This window comes from Cebus imitator, unplaced genomic scaffold (genome assembly GCF_001604975.1).
Source record: "Cebus imitator isolate Cc_AM_T3 unplaced genomic scaffold, Cebus_imitator-1.0 Scaffold170, whole genome shotgun sequence".
Classification (NCBI taxonomy): domain Eukaryota; kingdom Metazoa; phylum Chordata; class Mammalia; order Primates; family Cebidae; genus Cebus; species Cebus imitator.
In genome coordinates this window covers 1,932,788-1,951,223 of record NW_016107485.1, presented here as the reverse complement: position 1 = coordinate 1,951,223, position 18,436 = coordinate 1,932,788, and the positions used below count along the sequence as shown (strand labels likewise).

Sequence of the window (18,436 nt, the reverse complement as noted above, 5' to 3'; positions counted from 1 at the left end):
GTAATCCCAGCCCTCCTTTCCAGGCTACCTTCCACAGGCTTAGCTCCATTCCCCTCTGCTGAGGTTTTCCACCTTGAATTCTGCTGCCCCAATTAGCTGTCTAACCATAAAGAATGTACTGTCCCTCTCCATAAAGTGAAGGGCTTGGAGGCTCACTGACCTCAACACATTGCCTGCTGGTCCAAGGAAATCAGTGCCTGAGCCAGAGTCCCCATCTCTAAACTCCATGGTCATTGTTCTTGCCACCTGGCTAGGAAACCTCCTTCCAGCTGCCCCAGTCTAGCCCCACCCTGGGGCCATGCCCCCAACTCTGCCCTACCCGTCTCTGCTGCTGACACTCAGCTCCTTCCCAGCTTACAGTTGGATATAGGACCTGGGCCAGAAGAGCGGGGAGAACACTGTGGAAATGGGGCCAGGCCAGCAGGGGCCCCGGGGCGGGGGACTGCAGGGGCAGCAGTGTCCAGGACCAGGAGTGCCCCAGGCCAGGAGTGACCCAAGGGAGAGCCAGGATGCTGGCTGCCTGTGGTCTTGGTGGTCATGGTCAGTTCCCTCTCCTGCCAGCTGTGGAATGTGAGGCCTGGCCTGGGAGATATTTTTGCTGCACTTTGAGCCACCCCGCCCCCTGGAACTCAGACCCTGCACACTCCATGCCATAACAATGACGACCACTTCCAATTGTTTCCTAGCTGGAAGGGGGGGAGGGGAGCCCTGTTTGGGAAGGGGGGGAGCCTGGGGGAAATGCTTCTAGTGACAACAGCCCTTTCTAAATCCGTCTAGGGACTGGGTGCAGGTGGGGGTGGGGGCACCCTGCTGCCCCATATATACAGCTCCCGAGACCAGGTCTGGCTCCACAGCTCTGTCCTGCTCTGTGTCTTTCCTTGCTGCTCTCAGGTAGGAGTGGGAGCTGGAGGCCTTCCTCTGGGATAAGGGAGCTCCAGGCTTAGGAAGGGATTCCTCTAGGAATAGCAAGCTTCATGCAGGACTTCATGCAGAGTATCAAGTCCAGTGACTGGGCACACATATGCAGGTCTAAACATAGGTGTATGTGCCACAGGAGTTCCCAGGGGAAGATATCTGTATCTGAGCATGTGAGACCAGTATGCATTACAGGGTGTGCGTGTGTGTGTATGTGTGTACAAGCCTGCAGAATCTGAATGTGAGAGAGGGTTATGCACCTCACTGTCTCATACAGAAATATCAAGTGGGAGATGTGGGTGTATGATCATGCCTGTGAACGAGGAGGTCCCTTGGCAAGGAGGGAAAAATGATGGCAGAGAAGGATTCTAGGAAGTGTGTATGCCTTCATATGATTCTGTGAGGCCTGGAATGTGTAGCTACCCCTATCCATGCAGGCATAGGTGCTTGTATGCCTCCAGGAGTCATGACTGTTATAGCGTGCGTACCCTCTGCAGAAGGAACTCACAGGCACAGGGGTGTAGGATGTTTCAGGTCTCTGTGTACTGAAGAACATGCAGCAATGTGAGTCTACTTACACAGCACTCATCCTGAAATGTGCACATTTGCTGTTGAGGCATATATGGCACCATGGGGATGGGGTGCAGACTGAGGTATGGGAAGGAAGCTTGTCTTCATGTGAGATGCGTGCCCAAGCAGCAGCCGTGGGTGTTCATCAGAGGGCTTGTGGAAGGGGTTTGGCTATGTAATGGGTGTGTCTATGAGAGGAAGCCCATAGTATCTTCTGAGAATGTCCACAGTGTGACAACAAAATGGGGACAGGATGGAAAAGAACTGTCTTTAGAGTCGTCAGACTTGCATTCAAGTTTTGGCGCTCCCACTTATTGTCATGTGCTCTTAGATAAGCGAGATACTTAACTTCGATTTCCTTATCTGTTAAATGGGGTGAGGACTGAGTAAGAGAATGTGCACTGGAGTGCTTTTAGACTGGAAAGTGCTGAACAAATGTGACCATTAGTTGTCTCTCAGGTGGCTCAAAGAAAGCTACCACTAGATGGGTGCAAGCAGGAATGGGACCATCTTGCAGGAGTGAGGAGCATTAGGGTTCGGGGTGAACTAGCTGTTAGAATTGGTTCTCGAGGAAAAAGGAAGTAAGGTTTGAAAACAGGAAGAATGGGACCAGAGAAGCTGACCGCCCCTTCCACCTGGTATTCAGGTCTGGAAGTGGGTGGATGCTGAAGGACAGAGCCAGGGAGAGGCAGGGAGGTGGGACTGGCCAGGTTGGGCATAGCCTTCCCTGACACAGCCACTTCCCTCTCTTCAGGTCCCCTGCAGGCCTTGGCCCCTTTCCTCGTCGGTAGACACACTTGAGCAGCCCAGGTAAGAAAAGCTGAAGCTAAGGCATTGAGAATCCAGTGAGACTGGGCATTATAGCACCAAAGCCAGCCTATGAAACTCTAGTTTCTGCCCTGTGCTGGAGAGAACATCTTGGCTACCAGGAGCTCCTTACCTATGACCAGAGGTCCAGGGACAGATGATGGTTAGAGATGGAAATAATCAGATTTCTGCTCCTACAAGGAGCTCAGGACACTCTTCCTTCCCTAGGAGAGCCCCAGCTTGAACAATCATTAGTTGCTTCTTTTACCCTGGAAGGTTTGCTAGGCTGTTCTTCTGGTTAAGGAGTAAGCTCAAAGAAGGGACTCACTGGTGACTCCTCTTGACTCTTGAGCATGGTGCTAGGTTTTGGGGCTCCCACCAAAGGGGAGAGCCCAGGGAGGGAAGGGAAGAGTGGGCAGACAGGAAGGAAGCCAGCTTCTGCTCACTCCAGGCACAGCCATGGGAGATTCTGAGATGGCTGCCTTTGGGGCTGCCGCCCCCTACCTGCGCAAGTCAGAGAAGGAGCGGCTGGAAGCCCAGACCCGGCCTTTTGACCTCAAGAAGGATGTCTTCGTGCCTGATGACAAAGAGGAATTTGTCAAGGCCAAGATCGTGTCTCGAGAGGGTGGCAAAGTCACTGCTGAGACCGAGAGAGGCAAGGTGGGTGTCAGGCTGACGTGAGAGTCCACTCTAGCCACCTGCACACCTGGGTGGACAGAGAGGGGTACACCCATGCCCCACCCCATGTGGACCTAAGGATGGTTCCATTCTCTTTCCCTTTGGGGAAGCATCCAGACCCTCCAAAGAGCCCTCTCCTTCCCAATATCCCTTCTGTCTTCCCTGTGAGATCCTGGTTCCTTCTCTCTCTTGAGCATTACTGTCACTCAGCAACTCCTAACACTCTTGAGGGAGGAGGGAAAGCCCAGGCTGACAGGAGGGCCTGTTGGGTGTGGCTGTTGCAGACGGTGACCGTGAAGGAGGACCAGGTGATGCAGCAGAACCCACCCAAGTTCGACAAAATCGAGGACATGGCCATGTTGACCTTCCTGCATGAGCCCGCGGTGCTCTACAACCTCAAGGAGCGCTATGGCTCCTGGATGATCTATGTGAGTGGTGCACGTGGCCCCACCTCGGAATCTTTTCTTGCTCTGTCCAGTGTCTACCCCAGGAGCCAAGAGTGTCTTCTGTTCACGTCTAGGCAGGGTTACACTCTAACCTCGTCCCAACACCCTTGGTTCAATTCCAACACCCTGGGGACTGGCATTACTCAGACTGAGTGCATGCAGAAGTTTTCCTTTCTCTTCTTTCTCTCCTATGATCTTTCTCTAACTCCCAAAATCACCAGCCCTCCCGCTTCACAACTGGCAAGTCATAGCTAGTTTTTCTACCCCTAGACCTACTCTGGCCTCTTCTGTGTCACCGTGAATCCCTACAAGTGGCTGCCGGTGTACAATGCCGAGGTGGTGGCCGCCTACCGGGGCAAGAAGAGGAGCGAGGCCCCACCCCACATCTTCTCCATCTCCGACAACGCCTATCAGTACATGCTGACAGGTGAGAGGTCCCAGAAGGGTCTTCCTGAAGGGAACAGGGACAGGCCAGGAAGGAGAGGGAGAAGGAAGGGAGAAGACCCATCGAGCATCCGGTGCAGCTCCTGACCTTTCCTCCCCACCTTCTCCCCACAGACAGAGAAAACCAGTCCATCCTGATCACGTGAGTGTAGCTGCTACCTGGTTCCCTTCCAGAATCTCCCTGATCCCAGCCTTCAGTCCCACCAGGGATCCCAGGCCCCTAGGCATAAACTCACAGCTCTTTCCCCTCCATCTCATGCCCATCTCTTTCTCCTCCGACCCTTACCCTGACCCCGCTCTTCTTTGCTTTCCCTCTTCCTTTCTTTCCATCCCCTTCATGCTTTTCCTCTCCTACTCCTTCACCCACTCTCCTCCGACTCATCACTCATTTATCCAGAAGCCCGTTATTGCCATGTCTTCACCTCTTCATTTCTTTCCCTTCAGAAACACTTTCCATTTTTCCAGCCCCACCCACTTTTTCCAAAACAGCCCAGGCCCATCTCCTCCATTTACTTTTCCCAGCCAAGCACCTCAGCCTGCCCAAACCAGGGCCTTCTGGTGGCACCAGGAAGGATGGTGGATTTTGGGTGCAGATTACCTGGCAGCTTCTTGCCCAGGGCTCCTACTCTCGGGCAGGCCTAGGCATTCTCTTCTGATTTGAGGCTTGCTGGTCTCCAGCAGCGTTGTTCACTGCCCAATAAGCCCCGACTGTCTCCACAGTGGAGAATCCGGAGCAGGAAAGACGGTCAACACCAAGAGGGTCATCCAGTACTTTGCTGTTATTGCAGCCATTGGTGACCGCAGCAAGAAGGACCAGAACCCGGGCAAGGTAGGCCTGCTGCCCTCCAAGGTCTTGCGCCATAGACAGGGAGGAGGAAGAGCTTTCACCTGCCTCCTTCTCAACCTCAGCAGGGCACCCTGGAGGACCAGATCATCCAGGCCAACCCTGCTCTGGAGGCCTTTGGCAATGCCAAGACTGTCCGGAATGACAACTCCTCCCGCTTCGTGAGTGGTCCCTGAACTTGGGCTTGAGACTTGGACTGGTGGAGGGATGGCCTCAAATATGAGCCTTCCCCAGACTCATCACCACCCTCTTCCATCTCTCCAGGGGAAATTCATTCGAATCCATTTTGGGGCAACAGGAAAGTTGGCATCTGCAGACATAGAAACCTGTGAGTGCTGTGAATCTGCTAGCCTCAGCTTAAGATCACCTTGCTCTAGACCATCTGGTCTTGACCTCTCTCTCTCTCCCCTCCCTCCCTCCCTCTGTTTTTCTCTTCTTTCGATCTCTGTCTGTAGGTGTCTCTCTCTGAGACTTCCTCTGAGTTCTTTCTCCATCTCTGTTTCCACATGGCTAGGTGTCTTTCTCTGGGACTTCTCTCTGAGACTATTTCTCTCTCTCTGGGTCTCTATCTTCATCTCTCAGTGTGATCTCTTTGTGTCTGTCCAACCAGTATCTCCGGCTCTTCCTCTCCCTCTGCTTTTTGCTTGTTACATTTATCGTTAATTTTCCTTGTGCCCAAATCCTAACTTCTTTCTCTCCTTCTTCCTCCCACCTGTTTATAGATCTTCTGGAAAAATCCAGAGTTATTTTCCAGCTGAAAGCAGAGAGAGATTATCACATTTTCTACCAAATCCTGTCTAACAAAAAGCCTGAGTTGCTGGGTGAGTCAGAGCCACCGACTGAGACCAACTATCTCCATGGCAACCTGGTCCCCTCTGCTTGCGGCTGGATTCAGCTGGCATGCCCTGGGCTTCAGGGCACTGCTGGATTCAGTTCAGTGGGATATGGGGCTAAGCCAAGCCCTGCCCTGTGCTCCTCCTCCAGCTATGTGCTGTGGTGAGCAGCCCACATGTGAGCCAGGGGCTTGTGTCCTACTCTAATCATGTTTTTCCCCCTAGACATGCTGCTGATCACCAACAACCCCTACGATTATGCATTCATCTCCCAAGGAGAGACTACCGTGGCCTCCATTGATGACTCTGAGGAGCTCATGGCCACTGATGTGAGTGTGTGAGAACCCAGCCAGGGGGTGGGACGATTGGCAGTGAGAGGCAAACAGGGGTCCAGAAGCAGAGCTAAGACACTGGCCGTCAGTTGTTTAAAGTGGTATGGACCTCCTGAGTGCCAGAATGTGCCCTGTGATCAGGGTGTACTGGGGTATGGATGAGGCGAGACAGGACTGGCCAGTATTTGGTGTTCTATCAAACCAGGAAGGGCTGAAAGCCATGAGACAGAAAGGTACATAAGCCAAGAAACACGCATCACCAAGGCAGCAGGACGGGGAGGGAAGGCCATGCAGACGGCATAGGGCTGGGCAGGATGTTCAGGGAACAGAGGCAGACAGGTAGGGAAGGCCAGGCAGGAAGCAAGTGTAGGATCTAGAAGCATAAGTGGGTAACTCAGAAAAGCCATAGCCACTGACATTGGGGCTGGGGCTGGCTGACATTGGCTCTGCTCTTGCATCTCTCATCCTTTGTTTTGGAGTTCCCCACTGAGTACGGGAGTCTCAGAACCCACAGGGATTAAGGAGACAAGTTTTCTCTACAACTTACAAGAGATCTCACTTACCCAACATACTTCTTTTTCTGGGGTCCACCAATACGGGGCCTGCCTACAGAATGCCTTCGACGTGCTGGGCTTCACTCCAGAGGAGAAAAACTCCATGTACAAGCTGACAGGCGCCATCATGCACTTTGGAAACATGAAGTTCAAGCAGAAGCAGCGGGAGGAGCAGGCGGAGCCGGACGGCACGGAAGGTGGGAGGCAGGGATACTGGGGGCAGCCGTCAAGTCACTAAGGGCCATATCTACTCTTTTTTTTTTTTTTTTTTGAGATGGAGTCTTGCTCTGTTGCCCAGGCTGGAGTGCAGTGGCATGATCTTGGCTCACTGCAACCTCCACATCATGGATTCAGGCGATTCTCCTGCCTCAGCCTCCCAAGTAGCTGGGATTACAGGTTTATGCCACCATGCCTGGCTAATTTTTATATTTTTAGTAGAGGTGGGGTTTCATCATGTAGGCCAGGCTGGTCTCAAACTCCTGACCTCAAGTGATCCACCCACCTTAGCTTCCCAAAGTACTGGGATTATAGGCATGAGCAATCGTGCCCAGCCAGCAGTCATCTCTTTACCAACTTTGCTGCCTGCCTTTTCCTTCCAGAGGCTGACAAGTCTGCCTACCTCATGGGGCTGAACTCAGCTGACCTGCTCAAGGGGCTGTGCCACCCTCGGGTGAAAGTGGGCAATGAGTACGTCACCAAGGGGCAGAATGTCCAGCAGGTGGGTCCATCTTCAGATGATAATGGGTAGGCAGGGTAGGGAGACTGGCATGGTGTGGTGGGAGTTTTCAAGTTCACTCTTCCCAACAACCTCGCTCAATATGGGTGTCCCCCCTACCTTGCAGGTGGCATATGCCACTGGGGCACTGGCCAAGGCAGTGTACGAGAAGATGTTCAACTGGATGGTGACGCGCATCAACGCCACCCTGGAGACCAAACAGCCACGCCAGTACTTCATAGGAGTCCTGGACATCGCTGGCTTCGAGATCTTTGACGTGAGTCGGGGACCCCTGGGAGGAGAACAATCGCTCGCCTGCTCCCACATTCAACAGCCATTTGCTGAGAGCCAGCTGTGGACCAGGCATGGGAAGGCAGTGGGGACTGTGTGGTGACAGAGGCAGTCGTTGTCCCTATCTTCAGGGGAAGCCCTCCTGCACTGCCCTGACATGGAGGGGACCAGCCACGCCCTGCTGGGCTCGGGCACAGTGCACGGGCACAGCCCCAATGGCCACTCACACCCACTCCCTGACTGCACCCACCCCTCATGCCCCCTGCAGTTCAACAGCTTTGAGCAGCTCTGCATCAACTTCACCAACGAGAAGCTGCAGCAGTTCTTCAACCATCACATGTTCGTGCTGGAGCAGGAGGAGTACAAGAAGGAGGGCATCGAGTGGACGTTCATTGACTTTGGCATGGACCTGCAGGCCTGCATCGACCTCATCGAGAAGGTGCCTCCTTGGCCTCACAACCTGAACTCTCCCTGCACACCCAACATGAACACCATAGACAAAATAGCAGCCCCTCTCCCTTCTGGGGAGTATGATCTGGAAAATAGAAGGGGCTGAAGGACCCTGAGCCCTTGGTTCCAGAGCCTATGTTGTGCTGAGAACCCAGGACAGGCTGGCACCAGGGACAGCTGAGCTCCTAGGGGCTTGAGAGTGGACACATGGAGGATGGACATCTGCATGATGACCTCCAATACCTGCATGTTTTTTGTGCCTGGTTTATGCATCCAAGGATTAGGAAGTATGAGAGTGGTGTGGAGGGATCATAAGAGTATCATAAGAGTGTACCTATTTTCAACCCTAGCATCTCAGGAATCTGGGTGGTGGAGTGGTGTATAGAGCACCAATAGCAGCCACATTCCTAGACTTTCACAAAGGTTCTTCTGTCATCAGACAAAATCCTCTACCTTGAACTTGTGCCAGTCAGTAGATAACTATACTCAGAGCTGAGCCTACTACCTTAACATCCAATGGGGCACCTCCATAAACAAGTATTGACCATAGAGCAGAATCCATGTCCACCTGTGTGAAGGACACTCAGTGACACTCTCCCCTGCTTCCTCAGCCCATGGGCATCATGTCAATCCTGGAGGAGGAGTGCATGTTCCCCAAGGCCACTGACATGACCTTCAAGGCCAAGCTGTTTGACAACCACCTGGGCAAATCCGCCAACTTCCAGAAGCCACGCAACATCAAGGGGAAGCCGGAAGCCCACTTCTCCCTGATCCACTATGCCGGCATCGTGGACTACAACATCATTGGCTGGCTGCAGAAGAACAAGGATCCTCTCAATGAGACTGTCGTGGCCTTGTACCAGAAATCCTCCCTCAAGCTGCTCAGCAACCTGTTTGCCAACTATGCTGGAGCTGATGCACGTAAGTAGGGACTGAGGCCGCCGGGATGGAGGAGCAGGGATTCTGCTAAGGTTCTGAGCCAGGTCAATTGCTACACCCCACCACTTCCATGTCAGGTTGTACCCCAAGGTTTACAGACTCAGTGGGATGAAACTGGGTGGAGAAACTGAGGCAGCCATATTGAAGGCCCTCACCCAGGGGCCAAATGCCAGCAAGGATGTAAAGAAGGGCTGTGATTTTTTTCTTGTGTCCTTACCTCCCCACACTGATGCTTCTTTTGTTGACTCTCCTTCCTGCAGCTGTAGAGAAAGGCAAAGGCAAGGCCAAGAAAGGCTCGTCCTTTCAGACTGTGTCAGCTTTGCACAGGGTGAGTGAGACCCAGCCCCAGCCAGCCAGCACAGCTCCCCATCAATCCAACCCCACCCAGCCCCACCCTTCCCTGCCTCATTCTTCCCCTACTCCTCCTGCCCCTTATCTCTTTGGTGCATTCGTGACTGTTTTCACTCTGTCTTCTCTTCCTGTCATCTCCTGGCCTCCTCGCTTATTCACTTCCCCCTCACTTCTCTCCCCTTTCTCTCCTCTCTCCCACCCTCTCTCCTCATCTGTGTCTTCCCCCAGTGCTCCTTCATCTCTGTGGCTCCTCAAATTCTCTCCATCTCTCTTTTCCTTCCTTCTTCTCCTGTCTCCTTCCTGCATCTCTTTCTTGCATTGACTTTTCTCTCTTTTTTGACCACAGGAAAATCTGAACAAGCTGATGACCAACTTGCGCTCCACCCATCCTCACTTTGTGCGTTGCATCATCCCCAATGAGACAAAGTCTCCAGGTGAGGCCACAAACTTGGCCCAGCCCACTTGTGGGCATACACTGCCCTGGGATCTGCACTGCTGATAATCCAGTGGAACTTTCCTAGGGCATCTGCCCATCTACCACCACAGTGGTTTCCAAACCATGTTCTTTCCGCATCCCCCATGAGACCTCCCAGGCTACCTCCATCCCAGTGCTGCCTTACACCTCGAGTGTGTAACCCGGGTAATGTGTAAGGCACTGTGGCATACATTACCTCATCAGTGACCCTACAGACCCCAGTGAGACATATACAAATTGTTTATCCATTTTTGGCTGATTAGGAGACAGAGGCTCAGGGACCTGGGTTCAAGACCTGGCTCTGTTCTTGATAGGTTTAGTGACGTTGAGCCAGTCCCATAACCCCTCTGGGCTTAATTTACTCATCTAGAAAATGGGATATATCTGTTCTGGCCACCACCTATGATAATACTTATAAATCATATAAAAAAGAAATGTGAAAGACTTTTGGTTAAAAAAGTGGCTAGATAAAAATGAAACAAATAAAGGATCAATACTAACTGACTTGCTGAGATTACAAGCTAATCAGTGACAGAGCCAGGATCAGAACCCAAAACTTTAGTCCAGTGTTCTCACAGACTCCTCCCTCTTCCCTCCTGGCACAGGGGTGATGGACAACCCCCTGGTCATGCACCAGCTGCGCTGCAATGGTGTGCTGGAGGGCATCCGCATCTGCAGGAAAGGCTTCCCCAACCGCATCCTCTATGGGGACTTCCGGCAGAGGTGGGTATAAGGGCGCCCCAGGGCTCAGAGAACAGGGGGAGCCAGGGCTGCCCTAGTGGGAACAGGAGTCTGCAGGTGGCTCTGGAATTCTGTGGGCAGAGCAGATCAGTGCAGAGCACGACTGACTCTGGACACTTCCCTCCTCAGGTATCGCATCCTGAACCCAGCGGCCATCCCTGAGGGACAGTTCATTGATAGCAGGAAGGGGGCAGAGAAGCTGCTCAGCTCCCTGGACATCGATCACAACCAGTACAAGTTTGGCCACACCAAGGTGAGGAAAGGAGACTAATTAATTAAAGGAAGACATCTCTTGTCCATTGACTCCTCTCCTCATAATGCTTTTCCTTTTATAATTGTCTTAGCAAAATCTCTTACCTGTATGCTACCCCTCCCAGTGGAGCATCTAACACCACTCCCCTCATCCCAGCTCCAGCTGCCATTGACCTCCTCCCTACAATCCTTTTCTAAGCTGTTACCCTTCCTAAGGTAATCTCTACCACCTCTTTCCCTCGTGCCCCTCCCGAGTCATGCCCAACACACACCTTGCCTGCAGGTGTTCTTCAAGGCTGGGCTGCTGGGGCTGCTGGAGGAGATGCGGGACGAGAGGCTGAGCCGCATCATCACACGCATCCAGGCCCAGTCCCGGGGTGTGCTTTCCAGAATGGAGTACAAGAAGCTGCTGGAACGTAGGTGAGAGATCTCAAGAGGAGGTTTCTTGCTTCTCCGAGGCCCAGGCTGGTTCAAGGCAGTGTTAAGAAAAACAGCTCAGGGGGTCTTCAAACAGAGAGACCTGCAGGAGGGGCTCAGTGCAGTCATAGGGTCAGAGGGCCTCAGAGACGATGGGAGGGATGAAAGAAAGGGGACATTCCCAAGGTTTCGGGACCTCAGGTAGGAAGGAGTCAGGTGGCTCAGCACTCCTCTCAATGGGCCCCTGCAGAGACTCCCTGCTGATAATCCAGTGGAACATTCGAGCCTTCATGGGGGTCAAGAATTGGCCCTGGATGAAGCTCTACTTCAAGATCAAGCCACTGCTGAAGAGCGCAGAGACGGAGAAGGAGATGGCCACCATGAAGGAGGAGTTCGCACGCCTCAAAGAGGCGCTGGAGAAGTCCGAGGCTCGCCGCAAGGAGCTGGAGGAGAAGATGGTGTCCCTGCTGCAGGAGAAGAACGACCTGCAGCTCCAAGTGCAGGCGGTGAGGGTCCTGGGCTACTGTTGGCTCTTCTATCCTGCTCTGCCTTCGCTTCCCACAACCCTGCACCTCCCTGCACAGGGACTTACTGTCTTGTTCCTTCAGTCAGAGGACTCTGGGATCAGTACTTCCAAAGACCTCCAAAGAGGTCACTCAGGAGGAGGAAAGGGAAGAGGGAAAAGAGCTGACTTAAAAGCACAGGCTTTCTACTTGGGTTCAACCTAGATCCATAGCTTAATAATTTTGTGTCCTTGGACAAACCATCCAGCATCTTTGAGCCTCAGTTTCCTCTAGACAGGGAATAAATCTGTCCATTTCATTGGGCCATCATATATAAGTGCTTGGTGTCAGCAAATGCAGTTCCCTCTCTTCGATGGAGGAGACTAGAGGAAGAGGTCCAGATGAAGACTTCTGGTTCCTTTCCTCTCTGCTCCCCTCCCCAATGTTCCCAAGTCACACTGCCCTAAGAATCTTCTCCCCACACTTCTGAAGCTCTTGGCAACTGGGGATATCCTAGAGTTCCCCTCCTATTTGAGGGATGTGCCTCTCCCTCCCTCTACTTCCAAAAATGAGGACCTTGACCCCCGAACAGCCTCCCCTCTGTTTCTTGCCCTCAGGAACAAGATAACCTGGCAGATGCTGAGGAGCGCTGTGACCAGCTGATCAAAAACAAAATTCAGCTGGAGGCCAAGGTGAAGGAGATGAATGAGAGGCTGGAGGACGAGGAGGAGATGAATGCTGAGCTCACTGCCAAGAAGCGCAAGCTGGAAGACGAGTGCTCAGAGCTCAAAAGGGACATTGATGACCTGGAGCTGACACTGGCCAAGGTGGAGAAGGAGAAACATGCAACGGAGAACAAGGTGAGCGCAGCTCCCTGTGGCTGGCCCAGGTCTCCTCAGGACTCCCCGACCATACTGACCTTGACCCAGGCTGGCCACTTGGCATCCAGAGAGCAACATGGTCCTTGGCATGGAGCTCCCCATAGATGGTGCCAAGCTGGTGACCTTTGAACCTAAAGGAGACGGGATTCTTGGTCGGCAGGTGAAAAACCTGACAGAGGAGATGGCTGGGCTGGATGAGATCATCGCCAAGCTGACTAAGGAGAAGAAAGCTCTACAAGAGGCCCACCAGCAGGCCCTGGATGACCTTCAGGCCGAGGAGGACAAGGTCAACACCCTGACTAAGGCCAAAGTCAAGCTGGAGCAGCAAGTGGATGATGTGAGTACATTGACAGTTGTAGGGCCTAGATATGCCATGTCCATCTGCGCCCAGAGGGTGTGTGTGTGTGTGTGTGTGTGTGTGTGTGTGTGTGTGTGTGGAGGGGGGTGGGGTTAGAGGATGTTAACTTTCCTGGTATCTTCCTAGAAGGGAGTTGGGGAATGAAAAGTCAGAGGTGGTGATCAATTCTGAATTATGTATCTAATTTTACTGGTATGATCAATAGTACAGATAAGTTTTCTTTTTAAATTCAATCCCAGATACCTCTGCCTTTGACATAGGATTTAGAGAATTATCTCAAAAGAACATGACATATTTATTTGGAAATTTTGTGATGCTCCCCAAGAAGGATCTTTGAACTTCCAATATTTAAGGCAAAATTTGATCATTGTTCCCTCTGATGCACATATGTCTGTTGACTCACTTATCACTCTCTATTATAATTATTTAAGCATCTATCTCAGCCACAAGACTATAAGCTTCCTTTAGACAGAAACTTGGATCTATTCAATTTGGGAACTGCAGTGCTTAGCACAGAGCCTGATGCCCAGTAGGTGTTTACAGGATACTGAAAGAATGAATACGGCTTTGGGGTTTTATCCCACAATCATTCATTCCTTTGTCTGTCAAATATTGACTGAGCATCCCCTATATCTAGGCAATCTCATAGTCCCCTGGCAACATTTGGCCCACTCTGGGGAAGATTTCCCAAGTCCTCACCACCAGGACTTACCAAGTCCTGGGGTAACTGAACAACAGAATCACCAAGTCAGGATGCTTTGCCTCACTGGGCCTGGCTCCTTCTATCCACCAGCTGGAGGGATCCCTGGAGCAAGAGAAGAAGGTGCGCATGGACCTGGAGCGAGCGAAGCGGAAGCTCGAGGGTGACCTGAAGCTGACACAGGAGAGCATCATGGACCTGGAGAATGACAAGCAGCAGCTGGATGAGCGGCTGAAAAAGTACTGTGTCCCTTCCCTGCTACCCTTCCTCCTCCCAGCCCATAACAGTACAAGCAGACCCAAGAGAGCCATCCTCTGAGGCAACAACCTCATGCAGCCTCCACAAGCAGAGGTGCAAACCATGGGAAAAGGCCTCCCACACAAGGGCTTTCCTCCCCCAGACCTAGATATCAGGGTTAGTTAGACAGTCCTCCCTGGCAAAAGGTCCATTTTATGCCTTGAGTCTTTTCTTTGTGTTAGGCACTCAGTGGGAAGGAAAATAACAGCCTTCCCCCTTTACACACACTCTCTTTGAAAACCAGTTCCTTGACATGGAGGAAGGTGCCACACAAGCGCCTCTTAGGAAAGTCCCTTTGTGGCTTTTCACAGAGAGCCCACAGGGCAGCAAGAAATGCCCTCATGCTCAAGAAGTCAGGGGATCAGGGCCATTTCTTTGTTTTGCTTAACTTGTGGTTCTAATTCTTAGTGCAAGTTCTTCCAAAATGTATAGACTTTCCAGACTTGGTAAACAGTGAGCTTGCAGAACATATTTTGGTAATTGAAGATCTTATGGTGTTTCAGGCTCAGGACTTTGAAAGGCTCTGAGAATCATCATAATCTACATCCTCATCAAGTTTGTGTTTGCACAGGAATCTTCATACCTTCCTGGGTACAGAATGTGTTGAATAAATGAATGAATACACGATCCCATTTGATTCTCAAAACACCTTTTAAGGATGGTATATTTAATTTTACTTTACCAAAGAGGAAAATAAGTTTCAGAAAGGTTAGCTGAGTTACCCAAAGCAACAGTGACAAAATTAGGGACTATCAGAGCTAAAAGGGATCTTTGAAGCAATCTAGTCCAGTCCCCTCATTTTACAGATGAGAAAACAGGGACCAAAGATGGGAATATCCTGCAGAGCCCAGAACCATCAGCCTGTCTACAGCACTCTTCCCATTACATTCTTGTTGGATTTCAATCCTATGGCAGGTGTTACACCTCCAGAGATCCTACATCACCCCCAGAAGCTGTTTTTCTGATGAAATCCTACTCTTTACCTGTTTCATTACCATTTCCAACCATTAGTGGACCTTCCTGAGGACCCACGAGCCTCCCTTGCCTCACCATCCCTCCTTCCCCACAGAAAAGACTTTGAGCTGAATGCTCTCAATGCAAGGATTGAGGATGAACAGGCCCTGGGCAGCCAGCTGCAAAAGAAGCTCAAGGAGCTCCAGGTAAGGTCTGGAAACCCACATGGAGTGCTGGGTCCCTGGGCTGGTTCTGTTTCCCCTGCCCCCTCCTCTAGGGTGTTCTGTTCACAGCATTACAGGGGCTAATTATTGCCCATGGAGGCAGACATGCAGCTATCACAGTGTCCCCATGGGTACACCCAGAAGGGCCCAGGTGATACACAGAGACCCTGAAAAGGTCACAGTCCTGGAGGGCAGAAATCCCAGCTTCCTGTCTCAGCTCTGCTTTAGTTGGGTGACCACTGGGAGCCCACTCCAGATCTCTGGGTCTCCATGCCCTCCCTGTTACCTGGAGGGTTTTAAGGGCCCTTCAACTCTGATGGCATGTCTTCAGTTCTTACCTCTGGAGCAGAAGCTGTGTTAGGTCTTTAGTTGTCAGGTCAGACAAATATGGCTCTCTCATTTTCAACTTTTCTTATTTTCTTTTGTGACTAAACTGCTTAAAATATCCCCAGAACACAGGTCTCGTTGTCCATCTTTAAGAGCAGGTTTCAACCACTTTCCTTCCAATAAAGAGCGTGCAGACTGTCATGCCCTAGCCAAAAGGAAGGCCAGCTCAGCTCTTCAAAGCATCTTCCCCAAATCCTTCAATTTTCACCTCTCCACTGGAAGAGCTAAACTGTCTTGCTGTTCCAGAGAAGCCGAGAGCCTTTTAGAGCCCGGGGGGAGGGGGAGATCCAGCAGCAGGGTCCAGGCGGTAGGTCTGAGCCCTTTGTGTCTGGCCCAGGCGCGCATCGAGGAGCTGGAGGAGGAGCTGGAGGCCGAGCGCACCGCCAGGGCCAAGGTGGAGAAGCTGCGCTCAGACCTGTCCCGGGAGCTGGAGGAGATCAGCGAGCGGCTGGAAGAGGCTGGTGGGGCCACATCCGTGCAGATCGAGATGAACAAGAAGCGTGAGGCTGAGTTCCAGAAGATGCGGCGGGACCTGGAGGAGGCCACGCTGCAGCACGAGGCCACTGCTGCGGCTCTGCGCAAGAAACACGCCGACAGCGTGGCCGAGCTGGGCGAGCAGATCGACAACCTGCAGCGGGTGAAGCAGAAGCTGGAGAAGGAGAAGAGCGAGTTCAAGCTGGAGCTGGACGATGTCACCTCCAACATGGAACAGATCATCAAGGCCAAGGCAGGCTCTGCTCAGCCTCTCCTCCTCCAACTTCCTCCTCCCATCTCCACTTTCTCCCCATGTCTTCTCTCTTCCTTCATGGTTCATTTTCCCACTTCCCTTCCTCTGCCTGGTTCTCAGATGCCCTCCTTGCCTCCACACCTTCCCTCTTTTCTCCTTTAGTTGTACCCCTTACACCTCCTTCAGTTCCCCCCACCATCCATCATATAACTCTCCTTCCCTTCTCAGGCTAACCTGGAGAAGATGTGCCGGACCTTGGAAGACCAGATGAATGAGCACCGGAGCAAGGCGGAGGAAACCCAGCGTTCTGTCAACGACCTCACCAGCCAGCGGGCCAAGCTACAAACCGAGAATGGTGAGCCTACAGCAGGGGCTCCATGGACCCCACCTGTCTCCCCAACCTCCTGAGCCACTCCAGCCTTGGTTGCTCACACACACAGACACAGAGTCTCTCCAGAGAATGGGGCCTGAGTACTAGGGGAGGAGGTAGGGATAGAGAGGAGTGGCTGATCTCAAACGGTGCTTCCCCAGGTGAGCTGTCCCGGCAGCTGGATGAGAAGGAGGCACTGATCTCCCAGCTGACTCGAGGCAAGCTCACCTACACCCAGCAGCTGGAGGACCTCAAGAGGCAGCTGGAGGAGGAGGTTAAGGTAAGGGCTAGCCTCGGGCCACCTGGCCCAAGCAAGGAGCACACTGACTAGCCTTGCATTGACATCACTCCCCTTCTCAGGAATAAGGCTTATGTGTACCCACAGTTCTCCAAGAATTCTAAAAAGAAGTCATAGCCCAAACCCTGCCACATGCCTTCTACTCCCCAGGCTGAGGCCCTCTGCCTTCTGCTGCATCCCTGGGCAAGAGGCAGGGTGTGGGGAGGAGGAGAGGAAATGAACTAGGGAGACATGAGATGGTCTTGCCTAGGCATAGCTAGGGGATGTAGGGACCACACAGATGGGTCAACCTGAAAACTGGAGAAAGAATTTAAATTGGAGCCTATTCTTAGCACTTTGCTGGGCTCATGAAAAAGGAGAAAGAATATGAGTTTTAAAAAACACCAGGGTTCAACACTAACCTGGCTCTTACAGCTCAGTGATCTTGGGGAAGTCCCCTAACCTTTTGAGCCTGTTTCCCTCTCCCAACCCCAGTGATAATGACCATACCTGGTGTGGGAAGGAGCTCAGGGCCAATGGCCACGAAGCTTTTCTTAAATAGTTCAGTGCTGCATTGGCATTCTGTGTTATTATCTAACAATAAACCATTCCAGGTCCACTGGGGATTTGGACATGGATAAAGCCAAGGGAGGATGTTGAGATTAGGGTGAGGAGAATGGTAAGGGATAGGGCTGCCTAATGGAGAAAGCTAAGCCCACCTCCTGGTGCCCACCCCTCCCCAGGCGAAGAATGCCCTGGCCCATGCACTGCAGTCAGCCCGGCATGACTGTGACCTGCTGCGGGAGCAGTACGAGGAGGAGACGGAGGCCAAGGCTGAGCTGCAGCGCGTCCTGTCCAAGGCCAACTCGGAGGTGGCCCAGTGGAGGACCAAGTATGAGACGGACGCCATCCAGCGGACTGAGGAGCTCGAGGAGGCCAAGTGAGCTCCAGATGCCCCTTTAACCTGGCTCTCAGACAGGAAGGAGCGAGAGGACCTGGGGTGGGGATAGGCAGAGTGATCATGAGAAGGAGCTGGAGAGACAGGAGGAACTCAGAGGGCAACAGAGGCGCTTGGAAGAAAGCCTGGATCCTTTGCTCTGTGAACCTGGCTGGCCCTGACCCACTTCCTGTGACGGGCGAGCTTTTGGCCCGGGTTATACCTGATGCTCACGTATAAGACGAGCAAAAAGCTTGTTGGTCAGAGGAGCTACCGTCGATCAGCCTGTGTAGAGGGCAAGGGCAGGGGCCACTGACACCCAGATGCCACTGCAGGTAGGGAGGATACCCGGGCAGCCCATGCTGGTGGACTCTGTTTCAGGCGCCAGCAGGCTCAGCTCCCTCTAGGCTGGACTTATCGTATCTTAAGGAGATACAGGGAGGGGGTGGGAGGAGGTCCACCCAAAGCTCCACTGTTGCCCAGTGGAGTCACACACACACCCTCCACCTTCACCTGGGCAGGAAGAAGCTGGCCCAGCGGCTGCAGGACGCTGAGGAGGCTGTGGAGGCCGTTAACGCCAAGTGCTCCTCGCTGGAGAAGACCAAGCACCGGCTACAGAACGAGATTGAGGACCTGATGGTGGACGTGGAGCGCTCCAATGCGGCCGCTGCAGCCCTGGACAAGAAGCAGAGGAACTTCGACAAGGTGGGCCATGGGTGGGGGCCACAGCCAGCACGCAGGGCAAGGGGGCATGAGGGCTTCAGGGC

The 18,436-nt window shown here is 52.6% G+C and overlaps 1 protein-coding gene across 1 annotated transcript in view; it reads left to right on the top strand.

The window, feature by feature from the left end:
* The first annotated feature begins 795 nt into the window (after nt 1-795).
* LOC108315236 (myosin-7-like) overlaps nt 796-18,436 on the top strand; it is a 22,338-nt gene continuing 4,697 nt past the window's right edge. The window contains exons 1-31 of the mRNA XM_037744287.1: nt 796-891; nt 2,240-2,295; nt 2,744-2,952; nt 3,255-3,398; nt 3,687-3,843; nt 3,975-4,002; nt 4,581-4,689; nt 4,773-4,865; nt 4,969-5,032; nt 5,427-5,525; nt 5,763-5,866; nt 6,482-6,620; nt 7,023-7,141; nt 7,266-7,415; nt 7,698-7,868; nt 8,491-8,800; nt 9,079-9,146; nt 9,516-9,603; nt 10,250-10,367; nt 10,515-10,638; nt 10,921-11,057; nt 11,305-11,560; nt 12,175-12,417; nt 12,599-12,775; nt 13,590-13,735; nt 14,863-14,953; nt 15,696-16,085; nt 16,314-16,440; nt 16,617-16,735; nt 17,476-17,672; nt 18,191-18,410. Coding sequence (XP_037600215.1) covers nt 2,752-2,952; nt 3,255-3,398; nt 3,687-3,843; nt 3,975-4,002; nt 4,581-4,689; nt 4,773-4,865; nt 4,969-5,032; nt 5,427-5,525; nt 5,763-5,866; nt 6,482-6,620; nt 7,023-7,141; nt 7,266-7,415; nt 7,698-7,868; nt 8,491-8,800; nt 9,079-9,146; nt 9,516-9,603; nt 10,250-10,367; nt 10,515-10,638; nt 10,921-11,057; nt 11,305-11,560; nt 12,175-12,417; nt 12,599-12,775; nt 13,590-13,735; nt 14,863-14,953; nt 15,696-16,085; nt 16,314-16,440; nt 16,617-16,735; nt 17,476-17,672; nt 18,191-18,410 — 4,389 coding nt within the window. The 5' untranslated portion in view covers nt 796-891; nt 2,240-2,295; nt 2,744-2,751. The remainder of the gene's footprint in view (nt 892-2,239; nt 2,296-2,743; nt 2,953-3,254; nt 3,399-3,686; nt 3,844-3,974; nt 4,003-4,580; nt 4,690-4,772; nt 4,866-4,968; nt 5,033-5,426; nt 5,526-5,762; nt 5,867-6,481; nt 6,621-7,022; nt 7,142-7,265; nt 7,416-7,697; nt 7,869-8,490; nt 8,801-9,078; nt 9,147-9,515; nt 9,604-10,249; nt 10,368-10,514; nt 10,639-10,920; nt 11,058-11,304; nt 11,561-12,174; nt 12,418-12,598; nt 12,776-13,589; nt 13,736-14,862; nt 14,954-15,695; nt 16,086-16,313; nt 16,441-16,616; nt 16,736-17,475; nt 17,673-18,190; nt 18,411-18,436) is intronic.